The sequence below is a fragment of the Anolis sagrei genome, chromosome 1 (assembly GCF_037176765.1).
Source record: "Anolis sagrei isolate rAnoSag1 chromosome 1, rAnoSag1.mat, whole genome shotgun sequence".
NCBI lineage: Eukaryota > Metazoa > Chordata > Lepidosauria > Squamata > Dactyloidae > Anolis > Anolis sagrei.
In genome coordinates, this window is record NC_090021.1 from 147,319,382 (window position 1) to 147,338,565 (window position 19,184).

Genomic DNA, 19,184 nt, shown 5'->3' on the forward strand with positions numbered 1-19,184 from the left:
ATATGTAAATAATGAACAGATGCCCTAATATTTTACAACAGATGTTGTTGTTTTTAATCGTGTCAGAAGCAAATTGAGAAAATACTGCAAGTTGCTTCTGGTGTGAGAGAATTGGCTGTCTGCAAGGACGTTGCCCAGGGGGTGCCCAGATGTGTTAACATTCTGTAGGAGGTTGCTCCCATGTTGCCACATAAGAAGCTGGGGTTGACAGATGAGAGCTTACCCCATCTCGCAGATTCAAACCACCAACCTTCAGGTTGTAAAGCATTTGTAGCTGCCGACCAAAAATATTGTTATGTGCTGCCTCCCAAGTGGTGGCAAATTCTAAGAGGAAAGTACTAGACAGAGTTATTATGTGTCTTCAAGATTAGCTTTATGTGCTAATATGTGAGCAATAGTGGAAGGAAGGAGCCACTTCTTTACCATGTAACTAGCTATTGAAACCTGTAAGAGGTTTTCCAATAAACAACTGGTGCAAGCTCCCTAATGATTTGTTGCACTGTAAGCAGATCTTAGCCACGTCCAATGCACAAGACATACAGACAAGAGTAGAAATGAAAAGAAAAGTCTTTACTCTTAATAGCAGAGATGAAATACAAACTTGCAATGCTGCATACAAAAACAAACAGTGGAAGAAACTTACACAGTCTTTGTAAGTAACACAAAATAAGGCATCTTCATCTTAAGTCAAATGAGAAAGCAAAACATAAACCTTGAGCAAACAGCTATTCCACCATAGCCTCCTTTAGAGCAGCATAACGGCTTCTCTCCAACCTGCTCCTCAGAGCAGAGCCTTTGAGCATAGATCTCCTCAGAGAAAAGGCTCTCCAGAACTGTATTCTAAAAACCTATACTGTTATACCCTATCGGGTGTGGTCCAAGATTGCTGGTTGACCTACATTACCAGCTGCACAAAATAATTACCATAAGGTTTTTCTTCAACACACACACACTTGGTCCTGCTACAACTTACTGTAACATGATTAACTCCAAAAGTAAACATAACTATTTCAGGTACCACAGCAATTCTTGGGAGCTATCTGGGCAGCCAAAAATGCTACAGCAATGCCTAGAACAAGCCAGAATTCCGACTGAGGTTTTGAAAAAAAAGAAACTCTTTTTGAAGTCCAACAGTGCAGGAGACCCAGTGGTACTTTGGAACCAATTTAAAAGGCAAATGGCTGCTCCAGGGTGCTTCCCATAAGAAGAACCATCTATCCTGGGAGAGGGAAGCTGATGGGCAAATATATAGTCACATGCCTTTTGGGCTGTCCTCTTCTGTCATACATGTGGTTAAAGTTGTGAGTAAAGTTGAACATTTTAGCCAAACTGCTTTGTGAGAGGGAACAAGGAAAGAAAGAGAGACAGACATGTGGCCATATTCCATTTTCTCAAAGTTTGTGAGCTATTGGGGGGATTTATCAAAAAAATTATGAATGACTTCCACAAATATCAAAAGGGTTTTTTTCTACTTGAGTCCTTTGAGTCCTTGACAACTTTAGGTGACCCAAAGATCTTAAGTTAGGCTGGATCTACACTCCCCTATATCTGCTTATCCCAGATTATCTGGCAATGTAGACTCGTATAATCCAGTTCAAAGCAGATAATCTGGGATCAGATCCTGGGATATAGGGCAGCGTAGAGCCAGCCTCACTATGCTTTCTGGGACTGCAATTGTGTGTAACCTAAGGTCATCCAATCGATTTCCATCACTGAGTGGACTTATAGCGAAGTAGGGATTCAAACCCTTGTGTCCAAAGTCATAGCTCCATGCTCAAATCACTAAGGTACTTCAAATCTCCCATAGGTATGAACTAAATGAAGCTGTTCTGATCATCTTTCCATATTGTTATATCTTTATTGCAGTATCATGTCAGCAAGCTGACATTATCATCAGGGTCACAAGCTTTCACAACTGAAACCGAAACAGATGAAGTGGAGGCTGCTCTTTCAAATCTTGAAGTAACTCTAGAAGGTGGAAAAACAGAAGGCGCATTGGTATGTAACATCCAAGATTTTAGGGGCCATAGAGTCATGTCAATGTGGCAAGAGAGGAGAAAGGATTGTGGTTTAATGTCACTAAGGCCCCTTCCACACAGCTGAATAAAATCCCACATTTTCTGCTTTGAACTGGGATCTATGGCAGTGTGGATTCAGATAATCCAGTTCAAAGCAGATATTGTGGGATTTTCTACCTTGATGTGTGGAAGGACCTAAGGTCCCATCTACACTGCCATATTAAATCCAGATTATCTGCTTTGAACTTGATTATATGGCAGTGTAGACTCATATAATCCAGTTCAAAGCAGATAATGTGGATTACCTGATTTGATAATCTGGATTGTATGGAAGTGTAGAAGGGGCCTTAGCCTTCTACAAAATAGATCCAATAAGGAGCCACACTGTTATATTTCCATTATACACATAATATTGTTGCAACTCTCCTCCTGAATTTCAGACTTTGCTGAGATATTTTTGTCAACTTCATATATTGTGAGAAAAATGTATTTCGGTTATTTCACCTCTTTGAAGGTGTAAAAGATCATTGCTTGTTTGAAATGAATGCTTCAATTTGTTCACAACGTATTCTTGGACTCTGGTTTTCTTAAAAAAAAATATGTCAGAAAAGAAAACCATAACTCGAAAATTATAGTATAATGTTTACATTATGGTTTTCAAATATGCAGTCAATACCTAAAATATATATTGTACTAAAATAATGATTGTCTGTCTACAGGAGGATATCACAGACATACCAATGCTTGCAGATAACCTCAAGTTATTTAGGTAAGTAAAAAGGGAAACAAAAGGGGAAAAAACAGTAGTTATTGTGCTTTATTAAATTACAATGGCTTTCTGCAATTTTAATCTTTTTCACAATAACAGAGGGGATAGCCACACTATTCTGTTGTGACGCCTTAAAGACTAACAGGTCTTATTTGCTACAAGCCTACATCATCAAGATCAGGCATGGGCAAACTTCGGCCCTCCAGGTGTTTTGGACTTCAACTCTCACAATTCCTAATAGACTTCTGGCTGTTAGGAATTGTGGGAGTTGAAGTCCAAACACCTGGAGGGTCGAAGTTTGCCCATGCCTGATCAAGAAGTAGTTCTACGTGTATCTTTAAATGAATACAAATATCCAGTTTGTGCAGGCACAGCATCCATTTGTCTTCTTAGTAGTTTTAAGTGCTGGTAAACAAACTGAGTTTCCAAAGAAAAGCTCAGTTGTTTGCATTGCAAAGTTGTTAGCTTTTCTTCCAGTGAAGTGACTCATTCAAACCTTTTAATTCTATGGTATGTTGAATAGGAAGTAATTCTCACTAATTTGGATCATTGTGCCAGGAAGTGTATTTGAGATATAAAATAATTCTGTTAAAATTAATTGGATTTTGCTCCCAATCGAAAGTTCAGCTGCTCCTCTCAATTGAGGATATGTCTGAAAAAAAATCTGTCATCCATCAGTGGTGCCCGCAAGAAATTCCCCAAATGCACTGAGGAATACAGCTTGGCTGTCTTAGTTGGTAGCAGGTTAAACTACTGAGCTGGTGAACTTATTGACTGAAAGGTTGGCCATTCGAATCCAGAGAGTAGGGTGAGTTCCCACTGTTAGCCCAGCTCCTGCCAACCTAGCAGTTCGAAAACATACAAATGTGAGTAGATAAATAGGTACCACTCCAGCGGGAAGGTAACGGCACTCCATGCAGTCATGCTAGCCACATGACCTTGGAGGTGTCTATGGACAACGCTGGCTCTTCAACTTAGAAATGGAGATGAGCACCACCCCCCAGAGTTGGACACGACTAGACTTAATGTCAAGGGGAAACCTTTACCTTTGCTTTAGTATACCCAGAAAGAGATCTTGATGCAATTCTTTTTTTAATTGCAGATCCAAAAAGCTGACACTGAAAGCCTTCAAGGAGTACTGGTTTGTCTTCAAAGACACTTCCATATCTTATTTTAAAAACAAAGAAGCAGGATATGGAGAACCCATTGAGAAACTCAACTTAAGAGGTAGGGAGAGATGTTTTCACTCTACATTTTATAAAGTGATGTTTTTGTATGCTACTTAACACATTGGATAATGTGTCTATTTGCGCTTTACCTGCACACAGGCACAATGTAATCAGTTTGTACATGAGGTTTTGATTTAATCATGTTTTTTTCCACATTTGTTTTACCAGCCAAATGAGTGAAGGATAGAGGATGAGTGCCATAAAGCCAGGGCCCATTTCTAAACAGGTGGTTAGCAAACAGTCCAAGTCCAACCCACAGAATCCAAACGAAAAGAAACAACAGCAGGGAATAACACCAGAAAAGCAATAGTCCATTCCAAGATTCAAAGCCGATTTTAACAGAGTCAAGTCAAGGGTTAATCCACAAATCCAAATAGCAGAGTCCAAGAGATAGTCAACAGTCCAGAGATCACCAACAGCCGAGGTCACAGCTCCAAATGCTGAAGTTGCTGCCAGCAACAAGGTGCCACTCTTGAGCACCTTTTATGTTAGCTTCTCAGGAGTTGCCTATTGATAGTGCGTTTCTCTGCTAACCTGGAGGAATTGTGAAGTTGAACCTTCTCCCTTCACATGTCCAAGAGGGCCGGGTCACTTTAATCCTTCCTCCATCTGCTCAGATGAACTTTTTGTGTAATACTTGTTCTGCAGGCTGAGAAGTGGTAGCTTCCTCCATAGGCTCTTCTTATAAGCGGAGCTGAGGGAAATGCTGGGGACTGCTGGGCTCCAGCTCAAATGCCAGACCTTCAAACAACATCTCCCTGCCTTCGCTATCAGAGCTATTCATGGCAATGAAGATGCTTGGTATTATTAAACCATTTCCCTACAATTAAGGGTTACAGCATAATTAAAACACATAAACATTGTAAAAACTGTATAAATACACATTAAAATGTATTTCTAGAAAATAATAATTAAAATACACAGAACAGAGATTAAACACAAGACACGAGTTTAAAATCCATGCTTAAAACTGGCTGGGTAGACTGTTTTATTAAGGACTTGGTTGTTCTTTGTAAACTGCCCCTGTTAACAGTCTAGTCTAGATGCAGTTCTATGGATCAGCTGAAGTTTCAAAAATATTCATCTCGTCCAACCAAGTACAGCAACGGGATATAACTAAAGCAAGTGCCACTGTGGCCAGATACGGCATCTCAAGAAATGGACATAGTTGACGCACAAGTTTTAAAATGTACAAGGTACTCCTGGCCACTGCAGCAATCCAGGCCTCCAGGTATAAAAGGAGTCAAGGAATACACCATATCCCACAGATTTGTATTTTCAGCAGGAGTATAGTGTCTGACACTGGCTTACGCTCTATTCTCTGATCTGTCTGCTGTTTGATCAGGAGCATCTTACCTGGTTTAATTTATTTGCTCTTTTCCAGGCCATTACTGATGACAGACACTGCTTTAAAGCCATGACAGCCTTCTTGTCTTGGGAGTGGAAATGAGTAGTAGAGTTGAGTGTCATCTGAATATTGATTGATGACACCCTTTTGGATTAACCTAGTCAACTCCTTTGTTCCCAAAGCTAATGAGTCAATGGAATTTATATTACTGTTGGCGCACTAAATTTCCATTTTTCCAACTTGGATTTAAGTCTTTTTGTTTTACATGATAGGTTTTTTGTTTCTTTTGTTTATCCTCACTCATGACTTCTCATGCATTCTGTCCTTCAGGCTGTGAAATTGTTCCAGACGTAAATGTGTCAGGGAAAAAATACGGAATTAAATTACTCATCCCTGTTGCTGATGGAATGAATGAAGTACACTTGAGATGTGATAACGTAAGTCAAGAAACGGCCAATGATTCTGTTAGAGGGTCTATTACTCTTTGGTTGTTTTTAGGAATGTGTGCTTAAGGCCCAGAGATCGTGATTAGCATAGTAAAGCCAGACAGTTGTAAAGCATAATTATTTCAGGTATGTGCACAAAAATAAATTGACCTCACAATGCAAGTTAGCCAGTGAATGAGGATATCTGTGGGGAGAGCTAGCATGGGGTTTACATGATGGACTAGTCTTCAGGGTTCAAATTCCCATTCAGCCATGGAAATCTATTAGATGACCTTGGGCAAGTCACTTTCTTAGGCTTAGAAGAGCAAAATGGCAGGACACGTCTGAATAAATCTAGTCAAGATGAGCCTATGACAGAGTCAACATAAATTGGAGTCCATCTGAAAACACACAACAGTAATGTATAAAAAGGATTAGCACAATGGAACGGTGATACTGTCTCATGGAGAATAATAATAATAATTATTATTATTATTATTATTATTATTATTTATACTCCGCTACCATCTCCCCAAGGGACTTGGTGCGGCTTACATGAGGCCGAGCCCACAATACATCAATAATAAAAGCAATAACAAACAAACAATACAAAACAGTTAAAATAAATATAATACACAAAAAATAAGCAATAAACATTGATAGTAGCACAACAAATGTTTAAAAACCTATGACTGAGAACAGCTAGAGTTAAGAAGTCTCTCAAAATACACTGCATTGTCCATATGTGGGTCTCAAAAGGATGAGGAACAGGGAGGAGGAAAGTGTTTAGGGTTCTCCAGAATCCAAAGCAATGAACTTAGTTCTTCCTCTGGAACAAATTTACTCTGTGAAGACAGGCAGATATAAAAAGAGGGCAGAAATTAAAGACCAAGTTAGCCATGTTGGTGCCCAAGAATATGTTGTAGTAAACAGTATATGTGTGTGATGCTATGGGGCTTGGTGGTCATCAGGCCAGCAGCCTAAATAAAGGGAACTTAACCCTTTCTTCCCGATTATGATCCTTCACTGATACCAGTGATGGCCTGCCTCTCAGGGCTTCCACGGCAGGTAAGGAAAGAAGTAAATCATTCCTCCTTGCACACCTCTGGCCTGATTAAAATCCAGACCCACACACACCTTCACAGGTTGGATCCCATATCCTGTCATCTTGTTAATTGGAAATCATGCAAGAAAATAATAGATCTTTGAAATGGATGCTCCATCAGCTCATAAGGCTACCGATTTAAAACTAAATTTGCCCTCTAGCGTATGCAGTGCTCTGACTATGTCTATATCCATGCACAAACGTATACAACCAACTCTAACTTAGGGCCCTTCCAGACTGATCCTATATCCCAGGGTCTGATCCCAGGTTTTCTGCTTTAACCTGGATTATATGAGTCCCCACTACCAGATTTTTTTTATCATGTCAGGAGCAACTTGATAGACTGCAAGTCGCTTCTGGTGTGAGAGAATTGGCCGTCTGCAAGGACGTTGCCCAGGGGACGCCCAGATGATTTGATGTTTTTATCATCCTTGTGGGAGGCTTCTCTCATGTCCCACTACCAGATAATCTGGGATAAACAGAAAACCTGGGATCAGATCCTGAGATATAGGGCTCTTAAAGACACCCAAAAGCTAGGAGAGAGGGCATCAAACTTAGCTCTTTTGAAATCAAATCTGAATGAGGCTTGTAGTAAGAGCAAGGTGTTCCAATATGATCAATCTTTGCCCCCAGTATATTTATTTTTACATGTCATTTTTTTCTGAACATCCCATATAATTGACCATTCTGTTCTGTATACTGACAAACTAAAAAAAATTCAGAGTAGCAAAGATGGATCATATTGGAACACCTTGCTCTTACTAAAAGCCTCATTCAGATTTGATTTTCAAAAGAGCCAAATTTGATTTTTCAAATTCTAAACTCCTCAAAACCCCAGATTGTACATAACATAGAAAGTGCATCAATTAAATCAACCTTCAAGCACATCCACTTGGAGGCTTTGCTTCTTCGAGGTTTGGTTCTCTGAAACCTGGGGATGTTGTATGACTGGTGCAACCTTATGGGCAGAGTTAGTTAACTGGTCCTTTCATCTGTGTCTGTCAGGGAGGAACGACCCATACACCTGCTTGTCCCTGTCCACATAGCCCTTCACAGAGAAGCAACTCTTGTGTGGTGACTGTTGCACATGAAGAGGGAGATGAGGAGAAATGGGATGACAATACTTTCCACCTGCACCTGGCTTGCTAGTCTTTGAGTTCTCCTTTCCCAGCTTCCTCCACCAGTACACATATATACGGATGGGTGGAACACTAGTATCCCTGTTGCATCAAGCAGTAACTGCACCAACGGTGTACAACTCAACCCACCTTACAATGGTTAGAGACGATACAAAGGTAGACCCAAACTCATCTAGTTCAGTCTGTCATCTTCTCTTTCCACAGTGAACATCCAGGGTTCACTCAGAAGCCCACAATTGGGGTGAAGGCACATTGTTCACTTTTACTATGCTTACGCAGTGACTGATATTTCCAGATTGTGAACCCAGGATTGTTGATAGCTCTTGTCTAATCTTGTTTTGAAACCATCTGGATTAATGCAGGTGAATCCTAACTGCTCTTTTTAACATATAAAGGAATTCTGTGGCTCTTTTGAGACTAAAAGAAAGAAGTTGATAACTTCACCAGATACCCAGAGCCTTGGTCTAGAGTTCTGTACATTTCAGTAATGAGGGATGTGTTGCCTTACAGAGTCCTTTGGAAAGTGGCTCCCATTAACCCTGGGTCAGCACAGACAGTGGTAAAGGATGATGGATGTTGAGGGATCCCCAAACCTTTTACACAGAGGGCCAGGTCACATTCCCTCAAACTGTTGGAGGGCTGGATTATAATTTGAAAAAAAAAATGAATAAATTCCTATACACACTGCACATATCTTATTTGTAGTGCAAAAAAACACTTTAGAACAATACAATAATTAGAATGAAGAACAATTTTAACAAATTTAAACTTAGTATTTCAATGGGAAGCATGGGCCTGCTTTTGGCTGATGAGATAGGATTGTTGTTGTTGTTGTTGTTGTTGTGTCCTTTCAAGTCGTTTCAGACTTAGGTTGTTCCTGAGCGAGGGCCAGGTAAATGACCCTGGAGGGCTGTATCCGGCCCTCGGGCCGTAGTTAGAGGACCCCTGTTGTAATTCAATAACTTCTGGCCCCGTGTTCCCAATCTGTGTGCTGTGTGATGCTTCAGAAATGAGGGCCTGCACCTATTTTAACCATAAACTAGATGTAATTTAAATCACTAGGACTAAAAATGCAAACAATATAACAGTGCAATGAATTTTCACACCCTCTTTCTTCATCGTGCTCAATGACCGGTTTGTTGCAGGAAAATCAATACGCCAGATGGATGGCAGCTTGCATTTTGGCTTCTAAAGGCAAGACTATGGCAGACAGCTCCTACCATCCTGAGGTCCAAAATATCATGTCTTTCTTAAAAATGAAAAGCAGAACTGCTGCTCCCCAAGATGTTTCAGATGTAGAAAGCATGGACATGAAACCGGAGTGCTTTGTCTCACCAAGATATGCAAAGAAATACAAGTCTAAGCAGGTAAGTGGGGATGAAGGACTGAGAAACAACCTCTGCACCTAAGGCAGATTTCAGGATTAAGCATTATGAAGCTGACTCAAGTTCCATGTTGCTTCTCTTAACCAAAGCAAAAATTGAATTCCATTGAACCCTTCCTCCACAAGGCATTGATCCACTGTTCTGTAAATGAATTTCTGAAGAGTTAGCTTGATCCAGGAGAGCTAGATAGTATATTCAGTGCAGACAGTGTATATGGAGAATGTGGATTGATAGTTTTTTTTTCCATAGTTGCACCATTTGCAAACTGTGCTTGACTCCTAAATTCCCAAAAGGGCATAAGGCAGCTGAACCCCAAAAGAAAGAAAAACCTTGGTGAATAACAGATGAAAGACAAGAAGCGAAAGGAAAAGGTGACAGAAATAGAGCCAGAGTCTAGGATGCAATAATTCAACAACTAGTGAGAATGAAAAAGACCTGGTATAAAATCCATGCAGGTGACAATAAAACAACAAAAAGATGTAACCTCTTCCAAGAATCAAATTTAAACCAAGAGTAGGGATGATCTACAACCATCAAGAGATAACATTACCTGGCACAAATATACATAAAAAGAAAATGGATAGAACACTAAATAACTGCAGTATATTGAAAAGATGAAAGGATGACAGATTCAAAGAACCATCAGAAAAAAGTAAATTGGAAGCTCCACTCAGAGTACTCGGGAAAAGCAAATCACCAGGAGGAGATGGCATATCAACAGAGCTGCCTCAGAATACAGAGACAGAATTTATTCTATTCTAATTTATAATCTCTCAAAAAATAAGGAAAATAAAACAATGACTGACAGACTAGAAATGTTCAATATACATTCCAGTCCCAAGATGGAGCCCCGGTGGTGCAATGGGTGAAACCCTTGTGCAGGTTGAACTGCTGACCGAAAGGTTGGCGGTTCGAATCTGGGGAGCAGGGTGAGCTCCCATCTGTCAGCTACAGCTTCCCATGTGGGGACATGAGAGAAGCCTCCCTCAGGGTGGTAAAAACATCTCAGCGTCCCCTGGGCATTGTCCTTGCAGACAGCCAATTCTCTCACACCAGAAGCAACTTGCAGTTTCTCAAGTCACTCCTGACACACACACAAAACTCCTGAGAAAGGGGACACCAGGAATTGTTGTTACTACCAGATGATTGCATTAATCCCCCATGCAAACAACATGATGTTCAAAATTCTCCACCAAAAAGGGGAAAATGCCAGATGTCTAAGATGGGTTCAGGAAAGGAAGAAGCACCAGGGATTATATTGCAAACGTATATTGAATAATGGAACACATTAAAGACTTTAGAAGAAAAACAGTCCATGCTTTGTAGACTATATCTAAGCCTGTGATTGTATAGATCATGAGAAACTATGGATCGCTCTTAAAGAAATTGGTATGCTGAAACAATCATATTGATATGTAACCTGTGCTCAGGACAATAGACTACTGTTAGGACAAAAACAAAGATGACTTAACTGAGACTGATATAGTTTGGACACATCATAGGAAGACATCACTCATAAGAAATGACAATAATGCTTAGTGTGGGAAAAGGCAGCAGGAAAAGAGGAAGGTTTTTACCCATGATGGAGATGTCTCACTGCCAGCCTAGATAATAGTGAGGAATGATAGGGATTGCTGAACTAAGTCCTTTTTTCATACCAGCCTTTTGTCTCGCATCAAATTTGTTAAGCAAACAAAACATACTGATATGGAAACAATAACTTCCTCATCTCTCTAATAGCATTCTTGTATTGCTTTGGTGATTTACATTCTCACAATCAGTCTTTCACACAGCCTCGATGTCTAATGCTGTTCTGTAGTTTTTCACATCTATATATCAAAGCTTTTTTTTCACCTATTTTATATAGCTTTCTGCTCGTATCTTGGAGGCTCACCAGAATATTGCTCACATGTCCCTGATGGAAGCCAAATTGAGATTTATCCAGGCATGGCAATCCCTTCCTGAGTTTGGCTTATCTTATTACATTGTAAGGTAAATGTAACACTGTACTGCCATAATATTTAAGTGGCAAATGTTTATCTTTCTGTGTGAGCTGAAAAGTATGGAAAAGTATGGTGAAACATAGAGTTACAAGTGGAAGATGAGGATGTCTGCATGCCTTGTAAATCTGTTTGTCGGAAGACTATTACACAAGAACACCCTCATCTGAAGGCATCCTGAATTTCAACATTATTTTCAAAGCATTATATGCTTAGCCAGTAGAGGGGAGCATAATTTCATCAGGTAAAGACATCAGTAAATGTTCTCATTTCAACCTCTTCTTCTGCATCTCCGTATTTGGTTGTTATTGATTTGCAGTAGCGAGACATGCACTCTTTTTTCAATTCTTCTGTGACAGAAGAAAAGCTTTTCTGTGCTGTAGTCTGCTGCCCAGCTTTCCATCATGCATCATCATGGTCCTATGAACCCTCTAGGACTCTAAGATGGACTGGGGAGGCCCTGCTCTCGGTCCCACCCTCTTCGCAGATGTGTTTGGTGGGGATGAGAGACAGGGCCTTCTCAGTGGTGGCCCCTCAGCTGTGGAATGCCCTTCCTAGGGATATTAGATCACCCCCCCCCCTTCCTAACATTTTGTAAAAAAGTTAAAACCTGGCCTTTCAAGCAAGCATTTGCAAATATAGTGTGACAGGCAAATATAGATCTATGGAACGACTGGACGATGTGAATTGGAAAATGATTTTAGCAAGGAGACATTGAGGATTTATGTTTTTATTGGTTTTGTATGGTTTTTATATTATTTGCTAAATGTTTTTGAATTGTATTTTATGTTGTTGGGGCATCGAGTTGTGCCAGCTATAAACCACCTTGAGTTGCCTTCAGGCTGAGAAAAGCGGTATATAAATACGGTAAATAAATAAATAAACAAATAAGACGCATCCCAGTTACATTCTCCCTTATTTGCAGAGAATATTCTGTAAACAAAGAGAAGAGCTTGCCCTAGTAAGGAAAGCTCCTTACTCGGTGCTTGGCTGCAGACCCTGCGAGTCTCGGGTGCGTAGGTCCAAAGCCTGCACCCGTAGGCCCGGGCGCTTTGGGCCTATGGGTGAAGTGTACCTCCTAATAATGTGCTGAAAAAAAAAAGATCTTTCAGCCCCAAAACCAAAAAATAAATATCTGACCTCCCAATTTTGGGAGGCTCAGAAAAAAATGGATCAGGGGCCCTGGTGAAAGCCAGGACACGAAATAGATCAAGGTAAGTCCTGAATGCACATGACTACTTTGTACTCAAGTAACTCTGCAAGAAGGAGAGGAGGAGGCAGAATAGACAGAGGCAAAAGCCACGTGCTGCAACTTCTCTTAGCTTTGGTGTTCTTCCTCGTCAATAAATTGTATCATCTTGGCTACACTCTAATGCTACATGGACTTGTGTATCCTGGTTTTCATTTGTGTTACAAGTACTTTTAGAAAAGCATGGGACGAAATAAATGGGCTGGTGGTGATTCTCTCCCCTCCTCTCCTAGATTTAAAGGGAGCAAGAAAGATGATCTTCTGGGAATTTCTCACAACCGACTAATAAGGATAGACATGGCGACAGGAGACCCAATTACAACATGGAGATTCTCAAATATGAAACAGTGGAATGTGAATTGGGAGATACGTCAGGTAAGCTTTTCAAGGAGTTAAGTAAAACTACCTTCAGTTTTAGTTTGTGTGATTGTATGTGGGTTTGCAAAACACTAAATTGGAGAGGCAAAAATCCTTACAGGAGTGACACATGCAGATTGTCAGCATTATTGGGCTGCAGTTCAATTCAATTCAAAAATTCAATAAAAACTATACAGTATTATGAGCATTATTGGGTTGCAGTTTGTTATACTCTTACAACATGGATTTCTCACATCTACCTAATACAATACGATTTGTATTTAGGACATGGGTACTTTGGTCTCCACTATGATGTAAAATATAATTAAAGGAATTTGTCTCCTCATCTGCTACTTGAAAGCAGAAATAAGGGATTAGCTCCAGATTTAAGCTCCCGAGATGATGTTGGCAGAAACAGACTTCCCAGTGCCCTCATTCCTTCAGTCATATCTTCGGAACACCAAAATGCTACACAAGTGAAATTAGGGGATCTGCTGAAAGAAGGTGTTTCCATTTAGGGTTTTTTTTTGCAGGGGGTCTCCTTTTCCTACAGCCCTTTGAAACACGACCTTGAAACACAACTTTGATAGAATTTAGACCTCCAGTTGCGGTCATAGTGACAAGGTGATTGGCTTTGAACCAGATTTAAGTACATGTTTAAAGTACAGGTCTATCAGAGTTTTTTCATCACAGTGGCTAAGTGTTGAGGAGCACAATAGTCTCAAATATGAGCTGCTGGGAGGCAAACAATTAGGAAAGGTTGTGGTTTTTGACAAATACTTTTTGACAAGTTGGGTCTCTCTTGCTATACAAGGTGGACTGCTAGTCTGATCTGATGGAAATGCTCTTTGTAACATAATCCTTTACAAACATTTGGCTGACCTCTGTTAGATAAGGATACAATTTAACCGCCCCTTATCCATGGATTCAATATCCACAGTTTTTCTTACACCATATATATATGTTGTGTATGTGGGCTGCAATGGCACAGCAGGTTAAACCACTAAGCTGCAGAACTTGTTGACTGGAAGATCGCCAGTTTGAAACTGCGAGACGGGGTGAGCTCCCATTGTTAGCCCCAGCTTCTGCCAACCTAGCAATTCGAAAGCATACACATGTGAATAGATTAGTAGGTACCGCTTCTGCAGGAAGGAAAAGGTGCTCCATGCAGTCATGCTGGCCACATAACCTTGGAGGTGTCTACAGACAACACTGGCTCTTTGGCTTAGAAATGGAGATGAGCACCGCTCCCCAGATTCGGACTCGACTAGACTTAATGTCAAGGGGAAACCTTTACCCCTCCTCCTTCTCCTTCTCCTTCCTCTTCCTCCTCCTCTTCTTCTTCCTCTTCTCTCTCTCTCTCTCTCTCTCTTTGTCTATATTTATGTGGAATGCAAGTAAAAGTTTAGAGTTTAAGTTTGTGGGTCTCTAGCCACCCGGTACAATTCTGTAGGAAGCTTCTACACAAGTATAGTTGAAACAAAGGGATCACCTTTGTCTACAATTTCAGTTATCCACAGGGATGGAGTGTCTTCAGACATATCCCCCATGGATACAGATGTAGTATTGTACTAATTGTGAAACACAAGCCTGCTGTACTACTGTATACAATGGATGAGGCTAGGTTTTACTGTGAAAGCAGCAAGATAACTACAATGAAGGAGCATATTGAGTTGGCCGAGATGTCAGTAATCTCTGGAACTTCCTATTTGTCATCCAGCACATTAACAAACATAGCTATTCCATCTGTATTGCTAATATGGATAGGAAGTGACTTGTGATGAACACATATTTGACCATATGCTTTTTTTTATTTACATCCCTTGTTGGAAGAGTGGAATCTTGACAGTAAGCTAATGGCATGGAAAGGCCTAATTATTGTGTGATCACCTTCCAACAACAATAGTCCTGTTTTCCAACCATGGTATAGCATAGCAGCAGTTGTCAACACATATGTGTTTGTGTACTCCAGATTTCAATCTTAACTTTAAAAGTGCTATCCAAGGTGCTGAAAGCATTTTGCAGACCAGGGATGAGATTCTTCTCAGAGTTCCATTAAAATTTAAAGTGAAACCCCAAGTGATTTCATTACCGTGCAGACATAGAAATCACTATGATCTCAATATCATGTGAAATAGTCCTACATGGTTCTACTTGTGGTTTTAATTTTTTTTCTTCTTTCCTTGAATAAGTACATATAGCAAAAAATTATCTTCATTTAAGATCTGGCACTTTTGAATTTAAAAAAAGGATTTAAGTCTCCAGAAAGGGACAAATTAGACATTGCAAAGAGAGGAATCCTATATGAATAAGCTCCCAGTGTTCGCTTGTATTTATCTCTATAAATGAAGACGAGAGAGTGGGCCTTTTCGGTGGTGGCCCCCGACTCTGGAACTCACTTCCTAAGGACATCAGGCAGGCCCCAACTCTGGCAGTCTTTAGGAGGAGCTTGAAGATTGGCTGTTCCAGTGTGCCTTCCCAGAATAATGATCCCATAGCACTTTGTCCTCCAAAGCACTTTACTTTTTAGGTCTGCTTGTATGTTTTCTACAAACGCCCCATCACTTTTTCGCCCATGTTCCAGCATTACTTCCAATTTTAATTTTACATTTGGTTTTCCCATAGTTTTTAATCGTGTGGTCTTATTGTTAATGTTGCATTATTGTATTGTCCATGTTTATTTTAATTGCTTGTATTGTTGTTATTATTGCTTGTATTGTTGTATTTGGGCTCGGCCTCATGTAAGCCACACCGAGTCCCTTGGGGAGATGGTAGCAGGGTACAAATAAAGTGTTATTATTATTATTATTATTATTATTATTATTATTATGTTTTTACACCACATCTCAGAAAAAGTTGTCAAGCTCAGTAAGATGCTTTAATCATAAACTTTTTTTACAAGGCAATTTTGGGGAGACTGCAACTAGAGTGATAGAGGAGCTAAGCAAAAGGCTGCTTAATTTTTATTATTATTCCTATCTCCATTTCTTCAGGTTGCAATTGAGTTTGATCAGAACGTATCCATTGCATTTTCTTGCTTGAGTGCAGACTGCAAGGTGATCCATGAGTACATTGGAGGTTACATTTTCCTGTCAACTCGCTCCAAAGACCAGAATGAAACATTGGATGAAGACTTGTTCCATAAATTAACTGGAGGAAGAGAGTAAAGGGAAGTCAACCACCTTCTCTCTGTTGGACTTCCTGAGCTGATGAGGCTTACAGAACAATACAGCTGGACCTCTATGATTTGAATCTGGGGTTCTGCATCCACAGGTTCAACCAACTATGGCTCAAAATTGGGGGAGAGGGGGAATCCAAAAAGCAAACCTTGATTTTTCCTCCTGCCAAGCCTTCTGCTATTTCACAGATCCACAGTCTCTGCTTGGCATGCATTTGGGTTGTTCCCCATTTTATATAAGGGATGCCATTCTACTACATCACTGTATATAATGGAATTTAAGAATCCTCATATTTTGGTATCCACGGGGGGACCTGGATACCGGAAGATACCAGAGACCCAATGTATATTTGTTCTCTTTGATATGCCTCTGTTTTGAACCAAGAGGTATTTGGCTGCTTTGATGCTACTGACTAACTTTTTTCACTACCATTGTCGTCATTATTTTTATTATCTCAGGGATTATTGCCAAATTAAGGTATATACAGCCTATTTCACTAGGACAAACTATCTGTGGTGTGCCTGTGATGCATACTACTTTTTTCTTCCTAATTTTTATTAACAAGATACAGCTAGCTAATACAGCAAACTCTGAGAGCATCTCCATGAGCTACTGAGTCCTTCTTTCTTTCTATAAGCAAGCCTTGGTGTAGATTACATCTGTATACTCCACTCAGTATCATGCATCACCTAATGCCATATACAGGGGCATATCCACACAACTGAATTATAGCACCATGATCCATGATTCTTTTGCAATTGCCCTGGCTTCATCCTATGGGATCCTGGAGGGATTCTAGTTTGGGCAGAGGCACCAGAAGAGTTGTTTGAGGATTTGAAAATGAACATATTCTCCCCTATGAACCATCAAGACTATTAAGATCTTCTGGTGCGGCCCTGCTCTCGGTCCCGCCACTTTCGCGATCGCGTCTGGCGGGAATGAGAGACAGGGCCTTTTCTGTGGTGGCCCTTGGCTATGGAACTCTCTCCCAATTGAGATCAGATCTGCCCCCTCCTTCCTGTCCTTCAGGAGGCTGGTGAAATCCTGACTATGGAAGGAAGCAGAGTAATGGTTGACACCGGCTACAGAACAAAGTTATCGACCACACATACGGACTGAGTTGGACATGATTGTATCTTGGCGATTTGGCTTATTTGTAATTTTAATCTTTGTTATTGTATTATGTTTTTAGACTATATTATTAGCATTGAATCCTTGCTGTGAGCCGGTCTGAGTCCCTCTATGGAGGTTAGAGAAGATTGGGATATAAAAATTTTAAATAAATAAATACAATATAAAAAGCCATTTTCTAAGCTATAGTGTGAAAGGACCCCAGAAAAGTCTGGTGTACTTTTTAATGTTGAGTTATAGCCATTTTTGTATGAATTGACTTTCCCCTGTGTGCCAATAGATCTATCCCAGAGGAACCCTCAACCCTTTTAGAGTAGATTTAAGTGAAGTTTGGAGAGGGAAAAATTGCAAGAGCGTAAGGGATTTCTTTCTGCCAAGGCCTTCTGTTCCACTCGCAAGCAGCTGGTATTTGCTCCAAACCCATGCTCTTGCTAATATGGCCTTCTCATTGTTGTAAGACATTGAAAATCATTCACACTAAGAACTCTTATATTTGCATTCCCTTGGTAACAATACCTGTCTCTTTTTTGGATGTGGCTACAGTATATTTCCAAATACTTAACTGAAGTTGTTAAAGTTACTGCAATGCTGGAAACCTGGAGAAAGAGAGAGAGAGAAATTTTCATGAAAACAGCAGTGAGTTTTGTGGGCATCTAGAGTCACACCTTTCCTGTTTTGGTGTAAACAAAGGTGAACCTGAAGCATACTTCCATCCTGTTGTTGGCCGTGGCTACCTCCAGCTCCTTCAAAGTCAATCCAGTCACTTCAAGGATACCATCCATCCATCTTGTCCTTGGTCGGCCCCTCTTCCCCTTTCCTTCCATTTTCCCCAGCCTCATTGTCTTCTCCAAGCTTTTCTGTCTTCTCATAATGTGGCCAAAGTACTTCATCTGTGCCTTTATTAGCCTTCCCTCTAATGAGCAGTCAGGCTTTATTTTCTGGAGTATGGACTGGTTTGATCTTCTTGCGGTCCAAGGCACTTTCAAGATTTTCCTCCAACATCACAGCTCAAAAGGTCTTCCTTCGCTCAGCCTTCCTTATGGTCCAGCTCTCTCATCCATAAATTTGTTGCAGGCCCTATATTATTCTGGCTTTTAAAAAGTCCACCATTTCTTATTTTAGTTTAGTATTTGAAAAGTCTACCATTACTCTGTAAGAATGCTAAGACAACAGATATTAAACAGATTATATAGACTATGTATTACCATTTGCATTGTCAATGTGTGTATATTTGTTAATTATAGGTGTTTGCATTTATTCCGCTTTTGATTTTTCACCAAGTAAATACACAGTTGAGATTTGTTTGTTTGTTACATCTGATCATTTTTTACAGTTTCTATAAAGTCCTTCCATAAATATTAGGAACTTTTTAGGCTGATAAGCCATTTCCTGGTTAAGTGTAAATGGACTGCTTTTTCAACTAAATTTGTCTATTTTGAAAAGTTTTTCATTTTTTACATTGTTTTCTGACCTTTGCTGCCTTTTAAAACAATGTAAACAATTTAAATTCTAAAACTAATATTTTCTAATAAATTTTCAAATAGTTTTGATATTTCATTTCAAAATTGTAATAAACACATTGAAACTATTTTTGGATACAATCAGTTTCCTGAAAAATGACTTACTGGTAATGGGATTTGAAAACCTGTTCAAGTTTAACTAAAGTTCAACTTCTCACAGGGCAACTCTGTGGTCAACATCCAATATAAGTTGTCTATTAAGACATACTGGAGGATTTAGAGATTCCTAGAGAGGTGTTCTCACGGATTAAAAAATCATGGGGCATTATTATTTGAAACACAACAAGATGAATCCACAGCAAACAAGATTACTCTGCTGACTGTTGTATT

At 39.9% G+C, this 19,184-nt stretch overlaps 1 protein-coding gene across 2 annotated transcripts in view; it reads left to right on the forward strand.

Annotated features, from left to right (window-relative positions):
* The window catches only part of FERMT1 (FERM domain containing kindlin 1), a 36,975-nt gene extending 20,104 nt beyond the window's left edge, over nucleotides 1-16,871 (forward strand). For both annotated transcript variants that reach the window (XM_060785673.2, XM_060785682.2), the window contains exons 8-15: nucleotides 1,867-1,998; nucleotides 2,738-2,787; nucleotides 3,890-4,014; nucleotides 5,695-5,801; nucleotides 9,179-9,400; nucleotides 11,286-11,410; nucleotides 12,901-13,042; nucleotides 16,018-16,871. In XM_060785673.2, coding sequence (XP_060641656.2) covers nucleotides 1,867-1,998; nucleotides 2,738-2,787; nucleotides 3,890-4,014; nucleotides 5,695-5,801; nucleotides 9,179-9,400; nucleotides 11,286-11,410; nucleotides 12,901-13,042; nucleotides 16,018-16,191 — 1,077 coding nt within the window. In that variant the 3' untranslated portion in view covers nucleotides 16,192-16,871. The remainder of the gene's footprint in view (nucleotides 1-1,866; nucleotides 1,999-2,737; nucleotides 2,788-3,889; nucleotides 4,015-5,694; nucleotides 5,802-9,178; nucleotides 9,401-11,285; nucleotides 11,411-12,900; nucleotides 13,043-16,017) is intronic.
* Nucleotides 16,872-19,184: the final 2,313 nt, after the last annotated feature.